The sequence below is a fragment of the Podarcis raffonei genome, chromosome 14 (assembly GCF_027172205.1).
Source record: "Podarcis raffonei isolate rPodRaf1 chromosome 14, rPodRaf1.pri, whole genome shotgun sequence".
In the NCBI taxonomy this organism is placed as follows: Eukaryota; Metazoa; Chordata; class Lepidosauria; order Squamata; family Lacertidae; genus Podarcis; species Podarcis raffonei.
In genome coordinates, this window is record NC_070615.1 from 27,535,157 (window position 1) to 27,555,064 (window position 19,908).

A 19,908-nucleotide genomic window follows, 5' to 3' on the forward strand; every position below is an offset into this window, starting at 1 on the left:
AGGATGGGGGAACTGTGCCAAAGCCAACCAAATGGATTTGAACCAATATAAATGTAAAATCCTCCTTTTCGCGAGGCAAGATCAGATGCACAAATACATCTGGTGGGTGGCACCTTCCTTGATTTTAAAAAATGGGAAAGGACCTGGGGTTTTAGTAGACTAATTGAACATGAGCCAGCTATGTGGTGCAGCTGCAACAAAGAGCTAGTGTGATTCTGGGCTACATCAACAAGAAGTATACTATCCAGAAGGTGAGAAGTCATGGCCTCATTGTGTTCTACTTTGGTCAGACTTCACCTGATGTTCTGGGTCCACTTCTAGGCATTCCTCTTTAAGGATATTGGTGCCCTGGGATGTTTCCAAAGGGGAGAGCATCGGAGATGGTGAGGAGCCTGAAGGGTCAAATCCTAGGAGGAAAGGTGGCAGGAGAAGTTGGGCATTTTGAGATGAGGAGGCAAAATAGTCATCACATATAGGAGGACTCTCACAAAGGTGATGGACCTCATTTCTGTTGCTCCAGAAGGCAGGAAACAGAATAGCAGGGGCGAATTGCATGAAAAGGTATTTTGATTAAACATCAGGATTCCATGATTGTGAGCTGTTCTCAGAAGACTTTGTTTTGGGAAATGTCATAGCTGTGATTCCATACCCTCCAACATTTCTCTGATGAAGAAATCAAAATAATAATAATAATAAATAAATAAATGCTGCCACAATAACTGGTGAGGTGAATGAGCCGTGGAATGGGTTTTGTATTACCTGAGTATTCCGTGGGTCTTGTGTTCATCAGACAATCGCTCTGTTGAATCATACAGACAACTCTAGAAAATTGATTGTCGTGACAACGCCGCGGACACCAGCTCATAGGTATTCCTTTGAGCGTTTGCAGTGGTTGCAAGTGGAATTATGCCAAGACACAGGCTATGCAGATGCTAAGCCGAGGGTCACCCTGTACTCTGCTGCTCTCCTCCAGGCAAAAGATGGGGGCCTTCAGAGGAGAGGCATCTGTGGACTTCAAAGCAAGAAGTGCCTAGTTTGGATCTAGATTCTGCAATAAGAGAGTAACGGTGATTGGATACATCAATGCTAAACCACCACGCCATAAATTTCCTAGGATATAGTTGAACTAGCATCAACACCATGGAGAGGAGGGATATCAATTACTACTAACTAAGTTGGAGGCAGCAATGCTTCAGAATGCCAATGACTGGAAGCCGCAGGAGGGGAGAGTGTGCTTGTGGTCAAATCCTGCTTGTGGGTTTCCTATTGGGGCATTTGGTTGGCCACTGTGAGAACAGGATGCTGGACTAGATGGGCCATTGGCCTGATCCCAGCAGCCTCTCCTTAGGTGGTTATGATGGGCAGATGTTGTATTTATATGTCTGGTAGAGGCTCCTTGCGCAATGGTTCAAATGTGACAGCCTCAACCTCAGAGGCACTTTGTGGAATTAACCAAGAACGAGACAGGGGCATCTGAAGTTCAATTCAGTTGTTTCTCTGCTAGCAGTCGGATTTTTCAGAGATCAACCTTGTTCATTTTTCCTGCTTGTGTGTCGGGATTGCACTTTCTTCACTCAAGACCTGAAGCTGCGTGTTCATATGTGACAGCCCTGATTTAGCCCCCGTGTCCTGTTTTGATGGAGAAGGTTTGGCCTGAAATCCCCAAATGATGATTTTTTGCAGAAAGCGAGCAGGACACCTGCAGGCCTTTAGATCTGACTCCTTGTAAGTGGAGGGAGGTTGGTCTTGCCCCACCGTTTAATTAACATGGTGAGGAAAGAAAGCGACATCCCTTTTCTAGATAATTGTTTTTAAAAATGAGGCAGCCTCTGGTTTGGAGATGTCGCTGGGGAGGCAGATTTCCACTCCTCGGCTATTAGGTTCCTGCATGTATTAATAACTCAATTTTCTGTAATAATGGGGTCGCGGCGACCTGTGCTTCCTTCCTGCAACCAAGAGAGCGAAGGATCTAAATGGGAATTTGGATTTTCTCTGAGCTGCTCCCGCTCCTTCCTCTTCTCATAGCTCCTCAGATGCCAGAAGTTGCAGCGGCCTGCGGTGATGCCAATCCCCAGCACAGCAGGGCTGCCTTATCCAGACAAATAACCCAAGTGTGGGTAATGGGACACAAATACCAGGGGGTCGAAGGAGCGTCTCTGACGGATTCCTTATTAAAGTCCTTCATGGCAGGAACTCTGCTTTCCTGACACATCCTCCGTTGCCTGGCTTGTTCTGCAGGAGGCTGCCTGGAGGCTCCTGCGGCTTCTGCTGAGTGCAATGCTGTCTTTTAAAAAAATGCATTCTGAAGCATTCCTCTGCGCCCCGTTCATTATGAATATTTGAATGGTGCTAAGTGGCTTGTTCTGGCGGCACAAACGTGTCTCCGGCGTGTCCTTAATTGGGAGCCACGGAGGAGCAGGAAACAGATGGCCACGACGGCAGAGGGATTGACGCACCCTGGGCTCGGGGGCAAATGAGGTCAGCGCTCCTGGGTTTCTACTTTGTTTTGGAGGAGGTGCCATAGTACAAGCTGGTTAGGGCTTTTCCTCCAACTCTGATGGCTTTGGAGGCAGAGAAGGAAGGAGACCTGGACTTACCTTGCCTCTTCACTCACTGTGAAATGTTAAACTCCAGAACTTGCTCCCACAGGAGGCCACCAACTTGGATGGCCTTAAAAGAGGATTGGACAAATTCATGGAGGAGGAGAGGGCTATCGATGGCCACTAGCCATGATGGCTGTGCTCTGCCACCACAGTTGGAGGAAGCAATGCTTCTGAATACCAGTTGCTGGAAACCAAGGAGGAAAGAGGGGTCTTGTGCTCAAATCCTGCTTGAGTGTTTCCCATTGGGGTATCTGGTCAGCCACTGCGAGGACAGGAGGCTGGACTAGATGGACCATGGGCCTGATCCAGCAGGGATCTTCTTAGTTTTTAAGAACTGGAACACAGGAAGTTGCCTTAGACCAACACCACGTTCGCACCGTACATTTAAAGCACTTTGAAACCGCTTTATTTTAAATTATTTTTAAAATAAATTTTATTTTTCAGTTTTTCAAATTGACAGCAATAACCATCAAATACGAGTGCATACATAGTTGTAGTTGTTTAGACTTCCCTCCTCTCCTTCCTTGGTTCCCTATACAAACATTTGCAAAAAACGGTATCTCTTCCTTAGCACCTTTTGTTTATTACTCTTGTAAGTCTTCCAAAGTCACCTTTTAACCAGTAGATTTTAAATTAATCCTGCTAATGTATTGAAATGTTTACAATATATATTTTTAATAATCCACATGTCTCCCCCATTCTTTGTTGAAAGTTCTTTCTTCTTGAATTCTTAATCTTCCCGTAAGTTTTGCCATTTCTGCATAGTCCATTAACTTTACTTGCTTTTCTTCCTTTGTTGGGACAGTGTCCTCTTTCCACCTCTGGGCAAAGAACATCCTGGCAGCCGTGGCTGTATACAAAAACAGTTTTACCTGTCCTAATATCACTATGACACCACTTTAAACCGTCATGTCTTCCCCCAAAGAATTATGGGAGTTGTAGCTTGTTAAGGGTGCAGAGAGTTGCTAGGAGACCCCTATTCTTCTCCCAGAGCAGTTTAACAATCAATCCCTCTTCCCAGGGAACTCTGGGTATTGTAGCTCTGGAAGGGGAATAGGGGTCTCCTAACAATGCTAAGCACCTTCACCAAACTACAACTCCCAGAATTCTTTTTTGGGGGGGTGGGGGGAGGATGGAGAAGAGTCCAAGAACAAAGTGGAGGGTTTTCAGCATGTTGACATTTGCCCAAATGAGCAAGAGAAAAGTTGGAAATGGGAATCTGTCCCACTGAGAGCACCTGGTGAGAGGGTGAAGACAGATGAAAGACTTTTGAAATCCAGCGCACGAATTAAAATTTAAAGAGATAAAGACTCTAATTTGGGGCTTAAGGAACCAAGAGGCACTTGAAGCTCATTTCTCTTAAGTAAGTTCTCTTCCTGCGGGCTTATATAAACATATGGAGAAAAAAGACCTCCCATAATGAGCCTTGAAGGGAGAGATTAAAACGTCAGTTAACAGGAAGGAGGATTAGAGAGGAAAAAGGAATTAGCCTCAAAATGTATTTGCCTCAAATATGTCAAGATCACCACTTAAAAGTTGAGATTAAAGATTCAAGAAACTTTGCACCCTTCCCTCCCTTGACTTTCTGAGCAGATCTGTAAGAATAGCAAGAGTAGTGATGATGTAAGAAGCGCCCTGAAGCTGCAGGATGAGGCCAAAAGGAGCCCATCTAGTTCTGCTTCCTGTTCTCACAGTGGCAAACCAGATACTGCAATGGGAAGCCCACAAGCAACAGCAGCTCTCCAACAGCAGTTTTCCATCTTATGGTATTAAGAGGTAGACTGTCTCTGGGCATGGAGGTTCTGCTGTCATAGCAGACCTCCTTAAGATGAGAAGCCCACATGCAGGACCTGAGGGCAATGCATCTGGAGGGTACCAGAATGGGAGAGGCTCCTGCAAACCACCCTTAGATAAAATCTATGCTGACAGGTGCCATAAGAAAGCTGCAGAGATAGTGCAGGATAGTACACACCCTGGAAATGATCTCTTTCAGCTTCTGCCTTCTGGAAGAAGGTACAGGGTTATAAAGACCAGGACTAGCCGCCTGAGAAACAGTTTCTACGCAAATGCAATTCTGGTTCTAAACGCAGCATAAGGAGTCTCTATAGTATATTGTATTTTAAAATGGGGTTTCAGAGTTTTTAGGGGTTTTTGAATGTTTTATGTAGATTTTCAATTTCATTGTTCTGTATGGGACAATGACAATAAAGATATCGTATATCGTATATCATATATGAATAACTCCACAGCCTTTGCTCTGTAACCCTCAAAAACAGCATCAACATAAGCAGCAGCAGCTGGATCAGGCCAATGGCCCATCTTGTCCAGCATCCTGCTCTCAAAGTGGTCAACCAAATGCCTGTGGGAATTCCACAAGCAAGGTTTCAAGCACAAGAACCCTCTCCTTTCCTGTGGTTTCCAGCAACTGGTATCCAGCATTGCTGCCTCCCAAAAACAGATTTGGTATCATAGAATTGTGGAGTTGAAAGGGATCACATGGGTCATCGAGTCCATCCTCCTGCAATGCAGGAAACTTTTGCCCAACGTGGGACTCAAACCCACAACCCTGAGATTAAGAGTCTCGTGCTCTAATAACTGAACTGTCTGCCCAATCCTAATCACATTGCTGAGGACTGGCAAGGCTGCTTCTTTCAGCCTTGGAGGTGGTGCCGTCAGCTGAGCTCGCTTTGTCCTCACCTGCGCCTAGTCATGTCCTCTTCAGTCATTTAACATACAGCGAAGTGCAAGGCAAGGAATGAGCCAGGCTGCTGCTGCTGCTGCTGTGATGGAACAAACCAATTTGGCAAAATTGAGGGGGGAAAGAATGGTATTTGCATGGGCAGGGATCTTGCCGGTGGTTTAACCAACCATCACCTTTGCAGAATGGCTTGGTGACTAACAGAGCCTCCCAATTGCCTGGGCTGGATGGTGTCATTCGCTTGCAGAGGGCTGATTAGGAGATCTCATCCCCAACTGCTTGAAGCTGGCGGCATTATCAAAAGTAATTACATAAATACCACTGTGACACCAGCCAGAATCTCATTAATTTCTCTTTTATATCTAAAGAACAATTGAGTTGCAGTTAGGAATATTAATGCCATCCTCCTTGCCTGAAAACCTGTGCAGTGAAGATTGTACCCAACATATCCTAAAAAGGGAAGCAAAAGAAAACTCCCCGCCCCCTCCATGAAAGCATGTTTTCTGCTGCTCCACAGGGCAGGATCCGGACCAAGGGATTCAAATGACAAGAAATAAGATGCTGAAAAGCATTGAGGTCCACCTCCAGGGGTCTTCCAGTGGTTCCCTCACTGCGATAAGTGAAGTTACAGGGAACCAGGCAGAGGGCCTTCTTGGCAGTACTGCCCTTGGAGTGGAACAGCCTCCCATCAGATGCCAAGGAGATAAAGAACTACAGAACTTTTAGAGGGCCACCTTGTATCAGGAAGTTTTTAATGTTTGACATTTTACTATGTTTTTATCTGTATTGTAAGCCACCCAGAGTGACTGGGAAAACCCAGGCAGATGGGCAGGGTATAAATGTTGTTGTTGTTGTTGTTGTGTTTGCCTGGGTAGACAAAGCAAGGGTTGTCTGAGTTCATGTAGGTACCTGTGAGCTTTGCAAAGCCAATTGTACAAAGGGAACTGTCACATCATTCATTGCTCTACCTGCCCATGCGCCACACTCCCACACTGCCAGACGCCTACCCATGAGGGAATGTGGCTTTGGCGTTGAAACAGGTTCCCCATTCCTGCCCGAGGCCTTGCCAGCCTCCCAGTTGCAAGAAATATCCCCACTGTCGCAAGGATGGGCTTTTTGGAAAGAAAGCAGTGTCTGAAGTGAGCTGCTCTTTCCAGATGATTATCTTAGAGCAGCTGCTTCCTTGGAGCTGGTTGTCAATAAAATGAAACCCACAGGGTCAAGCTCCTCTCTGATCCATGCAGGCAATCTGTGCGCATTCGCACACACAGGCTGGTGTTCCGAGTGGAGACGTGTCTATTATCCAGTGTTCAGTCAAGAGTGGCTCCTGCATTATTCCCCAAGGATGGGAGATCAGAAGCAGGCAGAGTGGTTTGCTTTTATTATGCCAACGCAAAATGATAAAAAATAATAATCTGAGGAATACGTAAAGGAAGCTGATTTGAAACGCAAATAGTGACAATCTGTTTGCAAAGGGGAAGTTGCAAATGATTGAAAACACCTGCATTTTGCCCTGTCGTGGAGCATTTGCAAATGAAGGGTTTTGGAAATGGTTGCAATGCTGAGAAATACCCAATTTCAATAACCCTCTTGGTTTGCTCTGCTGCTGAGCCAGCTCCTGGTGCTCAGGTGCAACAGCAAAGGGTGCAAATGGATGGAGACCACCTCTTACCCCCAGTTGGTGCCCAGAGGCAGAATCAGTGCTCTGGAATGAGTTTGCCTGCTAGGTCCCTGCTGACAATTTATGTGGAAACGTTGTGTCAGGGATTTCTGAAAGACTGGTGGTGCTTATTGAGCCGCTTTTGAACTGACATAGCAATGGGAAAGCAAACGCCTTCCTTTTTTCCAACCCCAGTTTCCAAATTGCAAAGGACTTAACACTCAAGTTAAGAGAGCAACCAAACAACTAAGACAGATGGAAATCTCATTTCTGTAAGATGAAAAACAGCGATCCCAAAAACCTCCTAATCTGGATCTCTGGAAGGGACTTGCCTCCCTTTTCAAGTTGTTACTTTCATAAGAATGCAGAGAATTCCTTGGAGGACACATTCTTAATAATTAATTTAAAACCTGTTTAATTCAAGTTAGGGAGATCAAAGAGGAAACAATTTTATGCATATCAATGTTTGCTTTTTGACACTGGAACCTCATTTCTCTGCAGTTCAGCAGGATGCGGTTTGACTTGTTTTCTGTGATGTTTTCTCTGTTGAAATTGAAATGGAAAACATCTTGCAGGCATCAGGATGAACTCCAAGCATCTTCCCCCTGCAAATCCTTTTAAGAAACATTGAAGCAGGTTGGAGAAGAGAGTATGGGCTGCTGCCTGCTAGTGTCTGTTTCAAGTGGAAATCCTGCAGCCTCTGGTGCCTCCCAGGATTATTGGCAGCATTTGCTGTCACTACAGTAAAATAGTATTTCAAGTTGCTGCAACAATATCAGAAGAATCCAGCTTTCAGGCTTTGCATGGCTGCCCAAGCAGAGAGAGAGAGAGAGAGAGAGAGAGAGAGAGAGAGAGAGAGAGAGAGAGAGAGAGAGAGTTCTCTATTGAATGAAGCATAAAGTTCTGCATTATAACTTTAGATCAAATTTTCAAGAAGGTGCAAACGTTTGCTTTTCCTCTGCTTCCTGGGATCTTGCTGTCTGCATGCGGAAATAATGAGAAACGTTACCATTTGTCATGGCAAGATAAAAAACAATGTCCCAAGGGATCTTGGAGGATCCTGTCCACCCTCCTTGCTCAGGATGGAACTACAGCATCCTTGACAGATGCTGTCAAATCTCTGCTTAAATATCCCCAGTGGAGGAAATGCCATCACCTCCTGAGCATGTCTGCTCCATTGCTAGATGACCCCTCTGGCCTCTGAGACTTTTTCTCGCTGTCTCATAATACTATCTATTTCCTCCACACTGTTCATGATCTTATACATCTCTGCCATTCATGTGGAACCGGCTCTGTTACAGGTGCCACATGATACCCATTCTACATTTGTAATAAATCAATATTTTCATAGGGAAGTACTTAACACTTTGGAACTCCCTGCCTATTGACACCAGGCAAGTGCTTCTGCTGGACTCTTGTTGCCGCCTGCTAAAAACATATTTCTTTATAGACATGCCTACCCAGATACGCAGAATGTGGATGTGTGTTTTAATCTGTTTTTAGTTTATCACTGATTTTTAATTCTTTTTGAATGCTTTAAATAGTTTTATTTTTTATTTTTGTATACTATTGTGAGGTTTGTTTGATTTTATAATCGGGCGGTGATGCCATTTCATTAATTAATTAATTAATTAATTAAAGGCATTGATTGCCCTCTCCTCCATGTATTTGTTCAATTCTCTTTTAAAGCCATCTAGGTTGAGTGGGGTACAAATAACATTATTATTATCAGTGCTTTTCTTCTAGGGAAAAAAGGTGCCAGTACTGTGTACCCTTGAGTACCGCTCAAGGCACTGATTATTATCATTATCACCACCACCACCATTATTATTAAACTTCTATAATGTCACCTCTTACATGCCTTTTCTTAAAAAATATATCCTAAAAGCTGCAGCTTTTCTTCATAGGGGAGTCATTCCATCCCCCTTGATCGTTTAAATTACTCTTAAAGCCTTTCCCATCTCTACAATATCCTGGGGCGACCAGAACTGTGCACCATATTCCAAATGCAGCCGCACCATACATTTGTGTAGCAGGATTAAGCAGCCCTTGCTAAGCTTCAGCCTGTGCTTCGGAAGGCTGTCTTTGTGATCTCCGGCGGGATGCCTGCTTCATTGCCTCCGTGATAACACACAACCACATTGCACGTGGTGTAAGGTGCCGTTGTAAAAGAGTGTGGTGCCCATTAGGGGCTGCTCATCCGTGAAGGGGAGTAAGTGGAGGCAAGGTGGTGATTCATGGCTTAATCTTTGATTGATCCAACAACCCCAAGGTTCCACATCATGTGTCAAAAAAGAAAATGGGTGTCTTGTTCTAACAAAGCCTCTTGAACCAAACCATCAGACGGTTTTCAATGAAGGGATTGATGTACATAAACAGAGATGTCCGTGTGTGTGAGGGGAGGGGGGGAGAGGCTGCTTTGACAACAGCACACAGTCCTCTGGTTCCAGCAATGCTGCAAGGAGTGAGACGGCAGCACAGATGTTTCCTTCTCCTACATATAGAAGCCTCAGAAATGCGGTTCTGTTGAAAGAGGCGAGCCCTTGTAGCTCCTTTTTCCTGCAGAACTCTGCCTTCCTCTTCAAAGACGCTTCCAGGTCAGCTTGCAAAGAATCATAGAACAGTTGAGTTGGAAGGGACCCTAGGGCCCAGGTGAGCTTTCTTGGGGAAAGGGTCCCACAATTGAGGCCACCGCAGATAAGCCCCCTTTGAAAACCCTGCAGCCACCTGAGCTGATTGGGGAACCAGCCATCTTTTAGGTACCCTTGTTCCAAGGCTTGATGGGTTTTCAAAGGCAAGGCTAGCCCTTTGATTCTAGGATATTGGTTTAGCTGGATCTTATTAGTGGCTCAAAGGAACGAGATGTATGAACTTTAAAATGTCTCCTTTTCTTTCTCATAATTGCTTTTAAAGAACGAAAATTCTCGGGCCAGATCTCTTTCTCTGCAGCAAATGATCAGAGCAGCAGTGGAGAGGCAGGTCCATGCATCAAGGGACAGGGAACTTGGCACCTTCTGGTGTGGCCCTGCTGGCTGAGGCCTGGGGGGTATTGAGGCTATCTAGAGGGCTATTGATATCCCCCCCAGCCCCCCAGCTTTGCTGCGTTTGATTCCTGTCAGTGCTGCTGAGTGCTGGATAACAATCTTGTCTTTGAAGGCAAAGACTGGAGCAGTGAAGGAGAGCATTTGCCTGGGGCTGTGTGATGCCTGCGGGTGGGAAGCAGGGCAGAGGCCATGTCCCTGATGATCAAATTCTTGCAGCCAAGGAGCAGCCTCCTCTCCTGTCCTCCTGAGGCAGCTGCAGCTTCCCTTTGATTTTGCTGGTTTTTAGGGGGCTGCAGCTTTCAGAGCTCCAAGAGTGCAGGTGCTGTGTGCATTGTCTGTGATTTGTTGAGCACATATTGTCCCTGAGCATCGGCTAGAGAAAGCTAGCCTGGCCCAGAGGTCTAGCTTAGCCCTCAGCCGGGCTCCATACCACCATGCACCCTCCTGCTTCTCCTTGCAGTTGTGGTGGCCTTTGCGAAGCTTGGAGAGTTGTTTGCAAAAGGTCACCTCTCTCAGCGAGCAAAATGGGAATCAAGCTTGTCATTGCAGCGGCAGCCGGAATCCAGGCAGGGCTTGTTGATGATTCCAGATGCAGTGACATTTAGCGGCAGAGACCCTGGAAAAGCAGCTGTGGCCCAAGCCACAGGGGGCTCCAAAGTCACATGGCACAACTCGCCATGGCTGGAGGCTGTTTGATCACTTACAGCCCAGTTGCTCAGTCCATGTGCAAGAAGGAGGGGAGGAACGGATGCCACCAAGCCAGCCAGCCAGCCAACACCTCCCCATCCCAGCATGTGCTGTGTGAAAGGAGGAGGATTAGATCTCTATCAGGTCATCAGCCCCACATTCTGTCTTGGCACATTCTGTCACAGCAGCCAACCAGTGCCCTTCTGCTTTTATAAGCACTAAGAGAAGGCGGTGGAGGGGAGAGCATGATATTTGGAGATCCTGGACTTCATGAAGACAGCACATTCCTGCATGTGCGTAGAGGAATCATGGGGAGGATTCTGGCCTGAGGATCTTGCTAGATGCTGAACCCAAAGGAAGCCGGGCCAAGTGCATTAATCAATCAATTAGCACAATTAATCAGTCCACTGGCTGCAGACGCAAGCTGTATTTTCTGTCTTCCCTTGGCCTCTTCGAAAGGGCATTTGGCGCTTTCGTGACACAAAGCACTCAAAAGTATCCCAAACAGGTTTCCAGAGAGGATTTTGTTAGGAGTTCACTGCTGCAGAGAAACTGTGGTTGTCGAATGCACCTAACTCCCCTGGATGTGCATAGGATGGCATTTCAACATGGCTGTGAATCACTGGACTGATTTAATAGAACACCATAAATTGCTTGGAAAATACAGGATTTCCTGGATGGCAGGCAGGCACAGGATGGAGGGAGCCAACAAGCTGGGCTCAGGGCTGCAATTCTCCATAAGAACTGGTCCAAGTTAGAAACTGAGGCGGACTAGAAGGGCCGTTGGCCTGATCCACCGGAGCTCTTCTTATGTTCTTATCATGGGCCAAAGACAGCATTTTCGTGCATTTCTCTGCCTGTTTTTGCCTCTGGTATGTGGCCCCCAGAAGACTGCCTGGAAGGGAATGTGGCCCTCAGGTTGGAAAAGGTTTCTCTTCCTTCCCCTGTGCTAAATGGTTGGTTGTAGATTTGGGCTTCCTTTACCAGGGACCTGAGGTCATGAGTTCAAAAGGGAGGGGGGTTGTTGCTGTCTACACACACACACACACACACACACACACACAACAGACGGCTCTGAATGTGTGTGAAGTGCCACACTTAGTATTGGCGGCCTCTTGACAAGGCTGCCTCTTCCCCAGCTGATCTTCCTCCTTTCATTTCTCCTTCTTCCTTCTGGCAACAGTGAATATTCCTAACAGAGCTTGAAATTAAACTCAATCTTTATCTCAGTCTGCTGCACTCTCCGCCTTGCAGGGACGTCGTCGAGGGCGCCCTGAAGGGAGCTGGGAGGAACAGGAAGGAGCTGCTACCAGAATCCCCAACAACAGCAGGGAGAGGTGCCCACACTGGGGGCCCTGCAAGGGCCAGGGAGGGGGTTGGCAATGGGTTGCCCTCCTACCTTCCATGGTTGCTCATAAAAATGGGATGTCTCTCATCTAGACAGAGTTGATGGGAGGTTAATGATATTGTAGAGTTGGGAAAGGATCAGATAAGGGCAACCAAAATGATTAAGGGGGTGGAGCGAATTCCCTATGAAGAAAGGTTGCAGCCTTTGGGACATTCCAGTTTAGTGAAAAGACACGTAAGAGTCAACAAGATAGAAGTTTATAAAACGGTGCATGGCATGAAGGGAGTGGGTTGAGAAACATGTTTGTTGCTCTCTCCCAACACAAACTTATGGACATCCAGTGAAGCTGAATGTTGGAAGATTCAGGATAGATAAAAGAAAGTCCTCCTTCATGTTGCTCATAGTTAAAACTATGGAACTCCTTCCCACAGGAGGTAGCGATGGCCACCAACTAGGATGGCTTTAAAAGAGGATTGCACAAATTCATGGAGGAGAGCACTATTGATAGCTTCGAGCCATGATATTTATGTTCTACTGCAACAGTTGGAGGCAGAACTGCCTCTGAATACTAGTTGGTGGAAATGCAGGAAGGAAGACTCTCTTGTGCTCAAATCCTGCTTGTGGGTTTCCCGCAGGGCTCTCTGTTTGGCCACAGTGAGAACAGGATGCTGGACTAGATGGGTCATTGGTCAGAAATTATGGGGGCCGTAGTCCAATAATATCCAGAGAGCACCACGATAGCTCCCTGTTGTCTAAAAGGTATAGACAGTGCCAACTAAATCTGTTCAATGGCTGGCCTGCTTAACAGGGATTGAGTGCTAGTTGGGTGCTTGGCATTGCAGAGAAGACGAGGAGTGATGTGGTCTCTGCTGGAAGGAGAGCTCTGCCTCCGGTGGGCAAGAGGCGGGTGGAGGAGAGATACCAAACATGGCAGCGGACAGTAGAGGGGAAAGCAGAAAGTGGGTATTGTAGAATTAAGGAGATGGAGGAGGTTATTTATCCACCCAGTGGGTCTTCTGGGAAGGATGGGGATTCTGCAGAGCCTGGAGGTTGGATATATTGGCATTGCTGTCAAATGCTCCACCATCAGCAGTGCATTTATCCCTTTCTTTGCCTGCTGGCAAACGGTAAACCTGACATTTGTAGTTTAAGCACTGATCTCCCTCGATTCTATAGATTTGTGTACTTAGTTGTCTGTTGCCAATTCCAGATCTGTTCAGAACATCATTCTGCCTATGTGCACAAGGTGGGATTTACCAGGAGAGGTGTCCCTGGCCAAAAAATGGTCTAAAATGGCTGGTTTAGCCCAGGGAAGCAGTGAGGGTGCCTCAGAGGGTTCCACCCTGGCTTTATCAAAAGCTGTTGGAGGTCCAGGGTCCCTTTCATAAGCCCAGGTGCCCTGGGGTGGGACTCATGCTATCGTGTCCCCTTGTCCACATATCTCAGCGATTCCACATGTCATAGGAAGTTGCCTTATGCTGAATCAGACCTTTGGTCCACCTAGCTCTGCATCATCTACACTGACTGCCAGTGCCTCTCCAGGGTTTCAGGCAGGATTCTTTCCCTGCGCTACCTGGAGATGCTGAGGATTAAACCTGGGACCATCTGTATGCAAGGCAGATGCTATGTCACTGAGCCCTTCCTGGTTCATGAGTATGTGTTCAGGCCATTTGGTAACAGCCACGGTGGTGGCTATTGTTCCCGCTCTGATCAGGGTCCTTCCTTTGTTTTGCAGAGAGATGCAAAAGGGCAGTACCTCTTCGACCTCCTTTGCCATCACCTGAACCTGCTGGAGAAGGACTACTTTGGGATCCGCTACGTGGACCCCGACAAGCAACGGGTGAGTCCTGCGGAAAAGGCCCAGCTTGGTCAGGCTTCAAAGCTTGGAGTGGGAGTTAGCAAGGCCTGGTGCTGCAGTGAAAGCAGAACAAATAAATTATGCAGAAGCAAAAGCACTCTATGCAAATTGGCTGGCTTTGCAAAATTTATTCAGGGTGCAAAATCTGACCTCCTTGCTCTGCAGCAATGGGGCTTCTTGGTTGCCTGCCATTCAACTGTGAGCCAGCCCTTCACTCCAGAGAGAGAATGCAAAATGTGGATACAGCCCCAACTCCTGCTTCCTGACCGTGGGGGTTGGGGGGTGGGGTTGGTTGAGGCTGGCTTTGGTTTTTCCAGTTTGGTGCTTTGCTTTCCCCTCTGCCAGGGACCCTTCCCATTGCTTGACTTAGTTGTCAGGGTTTATATTATTAATTACATTTATATCTCACCTTTCTTCCAAGTCACCCAACTTGTTATTTTTAAATGAAAAGCAGCCCTGGGGTTGCTGCACATTTGATCAGAGAGGATGCATACTGTACCCCCCTCCCCACTGGACATTTTCTTACTTAAAATCCCCTAAGCTGCTTTCGCAGCAGTAGGGAAAAAAGATAATTGCATCTTTGCTTTCATGGGTGGAAAAACAGTTGAAGGGATCTCATTTTGAACAGGAAAAAAATGGCCCATGCGGAAAAGGTTTGTGTGCTTATTTATTTAAAGTGTTTTACTTAGCTCTGCATTCAAAAAGGCCCCCAATAGCAAATCAGTAAGAAATGAGACAGACCCTGCCTTCAGGCTTTCAATCTAAAAGGTGTGATATGAAAGGGAAATGGGATGAGGAGGGAAGAGGAAAAACCAATAAACTTAATCACTGATTTTTAAAAGTCTCATAGTGGTTCCAGTTGGGATGGACACAGTTCAGGGAGGGAGGGAAGGAGCCAAAAGGAGCTGGTCTCTAAGCAGAACTGATACAGTGGCCCTGTTTCCCTTCTCTCCCTCTATGGCAGCCTGATGAAAGAACTGCCGACAGTGACAGCTGAGGGAGAGGAAGAGCTGGACACAGCTGGTCTCTCAGCAAAGCCAGTGGAGTGGTCCTGTTTCCTTCCTTCGGCTGCAGCCTGATGGAATGGTTGCTGCTACTGTAGGTGGTAGCTGGGAAGCCAAAGGCTGCTGATCTTCCAAGAGATCCAGTGAGGTGGCCATGCAAAGCTGTGCATCTTTTCCCCTTGGCCGTTCCTCCAATCCAAGTTGCAGGCTGCCTCCTTAAAACAACACAACGACCAACCAAAACATCCCTGTAAGACTGCCCCTGAAACTCACCCTGGTCCATCTAAGTCAGGACCCTTTGTAATCCAGTTTGGTTGTCTGCATAAGGCCCTCCCCACAGGTTTTGTAGCTAGTGCTTTGCTTCCCCCCATTTTGAAAACTGATTTCTTCTTCGTTTCAGCACTGGTTGGAATTCACAAAGTCTGTTGTGAAGCAAATGCGATGTAAGTATTGCCTCCTTAAGAGAGCCAAGACAGTGAAGCAGCCCCTGATGTGATGGAGGGAGCAGCTCTCGATTCTGCCAAGGGGGTTGGGGTGGCATGTCTTTTTGTCGCAAAGTGTTTTTGAGGTTTTATTACAATCAAGTTGTATTTACATTTTGTTGAATTACTAAAATAAAATAGGAGCAAAAGGCTTCTGCACTGGCCTGGATAGTGCTTTATGGAGTGACTCCCCTACGAAGAAAGATTGCAGCATTTGGAACTTTTTAGTTCAGAGAAAAGGCAAATGATAGGTAACATGGTAGAAGTTTATAGTTAGGCATGGTATGGAGAAAACGGATAGAGAAAGATGTCATAAGATTAGAACTCGTGGACATCCAGTGAAGCTGAATGTAGGAAGATTTGGCGGTGGATAAAAGAAATAACTTCTTCATGAAGCACATAAAAGGAAGTATGTCTTTATGCAGCACACCGTTAATGTATGCAACTTCCTCCCTCAGGAGGCAGTGATGGCCACCAAGCTGGATGGCTCTAAAAGAGGATTAGACCAATTCCTGGAGGAGAGGGCTTTGGATGGCTACTAGCCACAATGCCTATGCTGTGCCTCCAGAGTTGGAGGCAGTAACGCATCTGAATACCAGTTGCTGAAAACCACAGGAGGGGAGAGGTCTCTTGTCCTTGGATCCTGCTTGCAGATTTCCCATGATGGGCATCTGTTTGGCCACTGTGAGAACAGGATGCTGGACTAGATGGGCCATTGGCCTGGATCCACCTTTGGGACTCTCCTTGTGCATGAATGTCCTCATGGGACATCAAACTTTCCTGGTATTTTCTAAGCACCTTTGGACTTTAGGAGCTACCACACTTGCTTCTAAGGAACTAGCTGATCCCACTTCTCACACCATGTATTATTCGACTTGACTTTTTCCTGTACAGAGGTACCTCAGGTTACATACGCTTCAGGTTACATGCACTTCAGGTTACAGACTCCGCTAACCCAGAAATAGTGATTCAGGTTAAGAACTTTGCTTCAGGATGAGAACAGAAATCATGCTCTGGTGGTGCGGCGGCAGCAGGAGGCCCCATTAGCTAAAGTGGTCCTTCAGGTTAAGAACGGAGCTCCGGAACGAATTAAGTACTTAACCCGAGGTACCACTGTATTGGTGTTTTTTTAAACCACAAACTCCAAACAAATGTGTCTCTTCCTACTAACATCACTTTGCTGCACAGAAGGCTCAGTCTTTCTTCTGCACATGTGGCCATGAGTTGTATGTGCACTTGTGTCTGTGTCCAAGGGCAAGTTCCTCATCATAAGCTTCACCTCTAGTTTCAGCCATTCAGTTTCCTCATTAGACATATTTTTGGGTGTCTAGTTCCCAGCCTAGGTTTTTCCTTTCTGCTCTTCAGCTCCCAGAGCGGCTTGCAAATATCAGTGAAAAGAAACCCTAAGCCCTCTGGCTTACAGTTGAAAAGTTATGGCACAAAAGGAAAGCAGATTGATGGGGAGGAGGAAATAAGTGCTCTTTCTTAGTACAGAGTTGTTGCAATGACTTGCTGGAGTGGTCATTACAAGGATGAGCTTGCACCAGGAAGAAGAGTGTATTTGCTCACTGGAGTTTGAGTGTAGCGTTTGGGAAGATGGAGTTAGGGAGACTGCCAAGCTGTGCCTTGTCCCTGGATCTTGCCTGGAGGGACAGGCTTCTAACAGGCCATGGGTGGTGGTGGTGGGAGAGGCTGTTGTTGATTCTCCAGCTGATATGCTAATCACGGTGCTGTTCTCTCCTGCAGCACAGCCTCCGTTCACCATGTGCTTCCGGGTGAAGTTCTACCCTACCGACCCTGCGGCCCTGAAAGAGGAAATCACCAGGTAAGGCGAAGGGGTGTGTGCCTCCTGTCGGAACTTGCATTCGGCCGAGCTACTCCTCCGGTTGAGCCCTCCGACGGTGATTAATGACCTGAGCCTTTGATGAGGCTCCAGGCACGTTCCCTCATTATGCAGAGTATTCAAGCATCAGCAAAGGATGAGAAATAAGAGCTACATTGCTAAGAGTTTTATTTCTAACTACACAGACAGAAAAGAAATATACATCCTCTCTCTGTGAAAGCAGAGAGGCAACTGGAACAAAAGAACAGGAAACCAGTAATATCAACATCCGTCTCCCGTCTCCTGTGAGACTTCCAACAGTCTGGACTCTCTGGAATGTAAACAGAGTTTCGTGACTCCAAGCACTGCACACTGGCACAAAACAGAAATCCAACACCTCCCACATCATTGGGTCTGGCCACAAAAGGAGCTGATCGTGATGTGGGGCTGTGGAGGATCCTTGGGCATTTTGCAAAGGATCTCCCCACTTTGCCTCCCCACTCAAAAGACAGAAAGTTTCTGTATATTGAGACATTGTGGAGACATTAGAATCTGCCCTATACCCCGTCAGAACTTGGGTCCATCTAACTTAGTACTGTCGACCCTAGAAGCCCCTAGGGTTTTAGGCAGAGGACCTTCCCAGCCCTGCCTAAAGGGGCTCCTTCTGCATACAAAGCAGGTGCTGTGCTGCTGAGCAACCAACTCTCCCATCCAAGGCACCTTTGTTTACTGCTGTTTGGTTCACCAAAAGCAGAGTCCCAGATTTTCCTGATGTTGCCATTTTGTAGAAAAAGAGCTTTGCGGAGCCTTGGAAGCAGATGATCCGTTTAACCGTTTTCCTGAACGCAAAAAAAAAAAATGTTATTTGACAGTCAGGACACTGTGATTTCTTTGCAGACTCCCATTGTGCCAAGTCAGCTTCTCTGATTGTAAGAGAGCGATTTGGCTTCTTCTCAAACTGAGAAATTGTGTGTGGCGATGAGCTCTTGCTCATTTGTATAGCAGGAAACAAAGTCGTGTCTGGGGTTGTAAAGCTGCACTCTGTTTCATAAATTGGAAGCCAGGATTTCTTCTCTGCTCCTCTTATATCTCGGGTATTTTCCAAAAAATGTAGGGCATAATGTTGTTTTTGATCAATCTTCACCAACACTTGCTCTCCTTTAAAAAAACACAACTGAATGCCACTTAATATTAATTTGCAAGATGTGATGTTCTGTAACTGTTTTTGGGAGCCCAGATGTCCTTCTTAAAAGATGACAGAAGAACGTTAAGAAGAATAGTCATAGTTTTGCTTGAAGGAGGGAAGCAGGATGCTCATGAATCAATAATGGCCACCTGTTCTCTATCTCGCTCTCCCCTCCCCGATTTCACAGTGTTCTACTGGGCTGGGACGGCTTCACCTGGCCTCCCCTGACTCTTCCTCCAAAAAAATCCTCTTGCAAGATTTAAACTCTCTAAGGTCTTAGTCCAGAATTAGAATGCCATACTTTGGAACAGGGAGTGATTTATTTTGGCAGTGCAAAATGTCCAGTACTGAATGCCTCAGGGGGAGGCTTTGGCCAGCTGCCCTGGTTTCCAAATTCGTGGTCCTCCAACAGGGATGGGTGGATTCTGTCCTTTCCAGTTTTTCTCAGTTTCTCTTTTTTTTTGTAGTATTGCCACATCAGTTTTTGATATATATTTTTAAAGGGTAAATCCGGATTAAAGCGGCGCCAGAGGGCATTATGGGCCTGCGTTTTTATGCGTGTAGATGCTGCATAAAACAACAGACCTTACATGAATGAGGAGCCCCCATCTCTCAGTTAACATCTGCCTGGAACCTCCCTGAGAGTCCCCTGAGGCTGTCTAGTGGGACTGAGCATGCTCAATCCTCATTCTAATCAGCCTTTCTGTAGGGCTGAAGCCAAAAAGGGTGTGGAGGGGGTGCTTGGAGCCTCACCAGAGAACTGCTGTTGAATTGCTACTCCTTTGTTTTCAATGATGACTTCACATACTGCTCACTGAGCAAGTGCAAGGTTCTGTAAGTCATATACATGGAAAGTTCGTGGAAGTTTCGGGAAAGAAGGTCTTTTACCTGTGTGCATTGAGAAGGTGGCTTTTTGCAGATGCTCACCATCAGGATCAGAGTTGGAGCCTTGGCTTTGCTTCCTTTCCCCCCACCTTGCCAAGAATCAGAGCAGCAGGCAAAAGCCTATTTTCTTATGAAGTGGGGCTTGGTTGGGGCAGCTTGCAGCCAGTGCAAGTGTAGAAAACATGGATTTTGGCCATTTCAGGTGGAAGGATGAGGGAGTCTTGAACAGCAAAGTTGATGAGCTTAGCTTTTTCCTTCCCAAAACAGCTGCCAGGAAGATCTGAGCTATTGACAGTATGTCGGTGTCCACCTCTGGCTTGGGTTGGTTAATTTGGGGATCTAATCGGGATTGAAATTTGCTCACAACTAGTGACACAGGGGCACAGGGAGTAAAGCATAACAAGTTAACTCCACAGACTCAAGGTTATAACTGAAGCAAATCAATGTGTTTATTGTTGTTGTTTTTTAAAGATATTTATTAAAATTTTCAATTTTTATACAAACAAACAAAAAACAAACAAAAAAATTAAAAACACATATAGTTCACAATACTTAATTTTCAATAACATATTTCTCTGACCTCCTCATACCTCCCCTTCTTGTAGTCCAATTCAAAATGTTAGTTCAGCAA

The 19,908-nt window shown here is 46.3% G+C and overlaps 1 protein-coding gene across 6 annotated transcripts in view; it reads left to right on the forward strand.

The window, feature by feature from the left end:
- FRMD5 (FERM domain containing 5) overlaps positions 1–19,908 on the forward strand; it is a 140,490-nt gene that overhangs the window by 96,240 nt on the left and 24,342 nt on the right. For 4 of the 6 annotated variants that reach the window (XM_053365717.1, XM_053365721.1, XM_053365720.1 and 1 more), the window contains exons 2-4: positions 13,776–13,880; positions 15,303–15,345; positions 17,131–17,209. In XM_053365717.1, the coding sequence (XP_053221692.1) occupies positions 13,776–13,880; positions 15,303–15,345; positions 17,131–17,209 (227 nt within the window). Of the gene's footprint in view, positions 1–13,775; positions 13,881–15,302; positions 15,346–17,130; positions 17,210–19,908 lie in introns of those variants that run through there. The other 2 variants (XM_053365719.1, XM_053365722.1) reach the window with 2 other exon arrangements.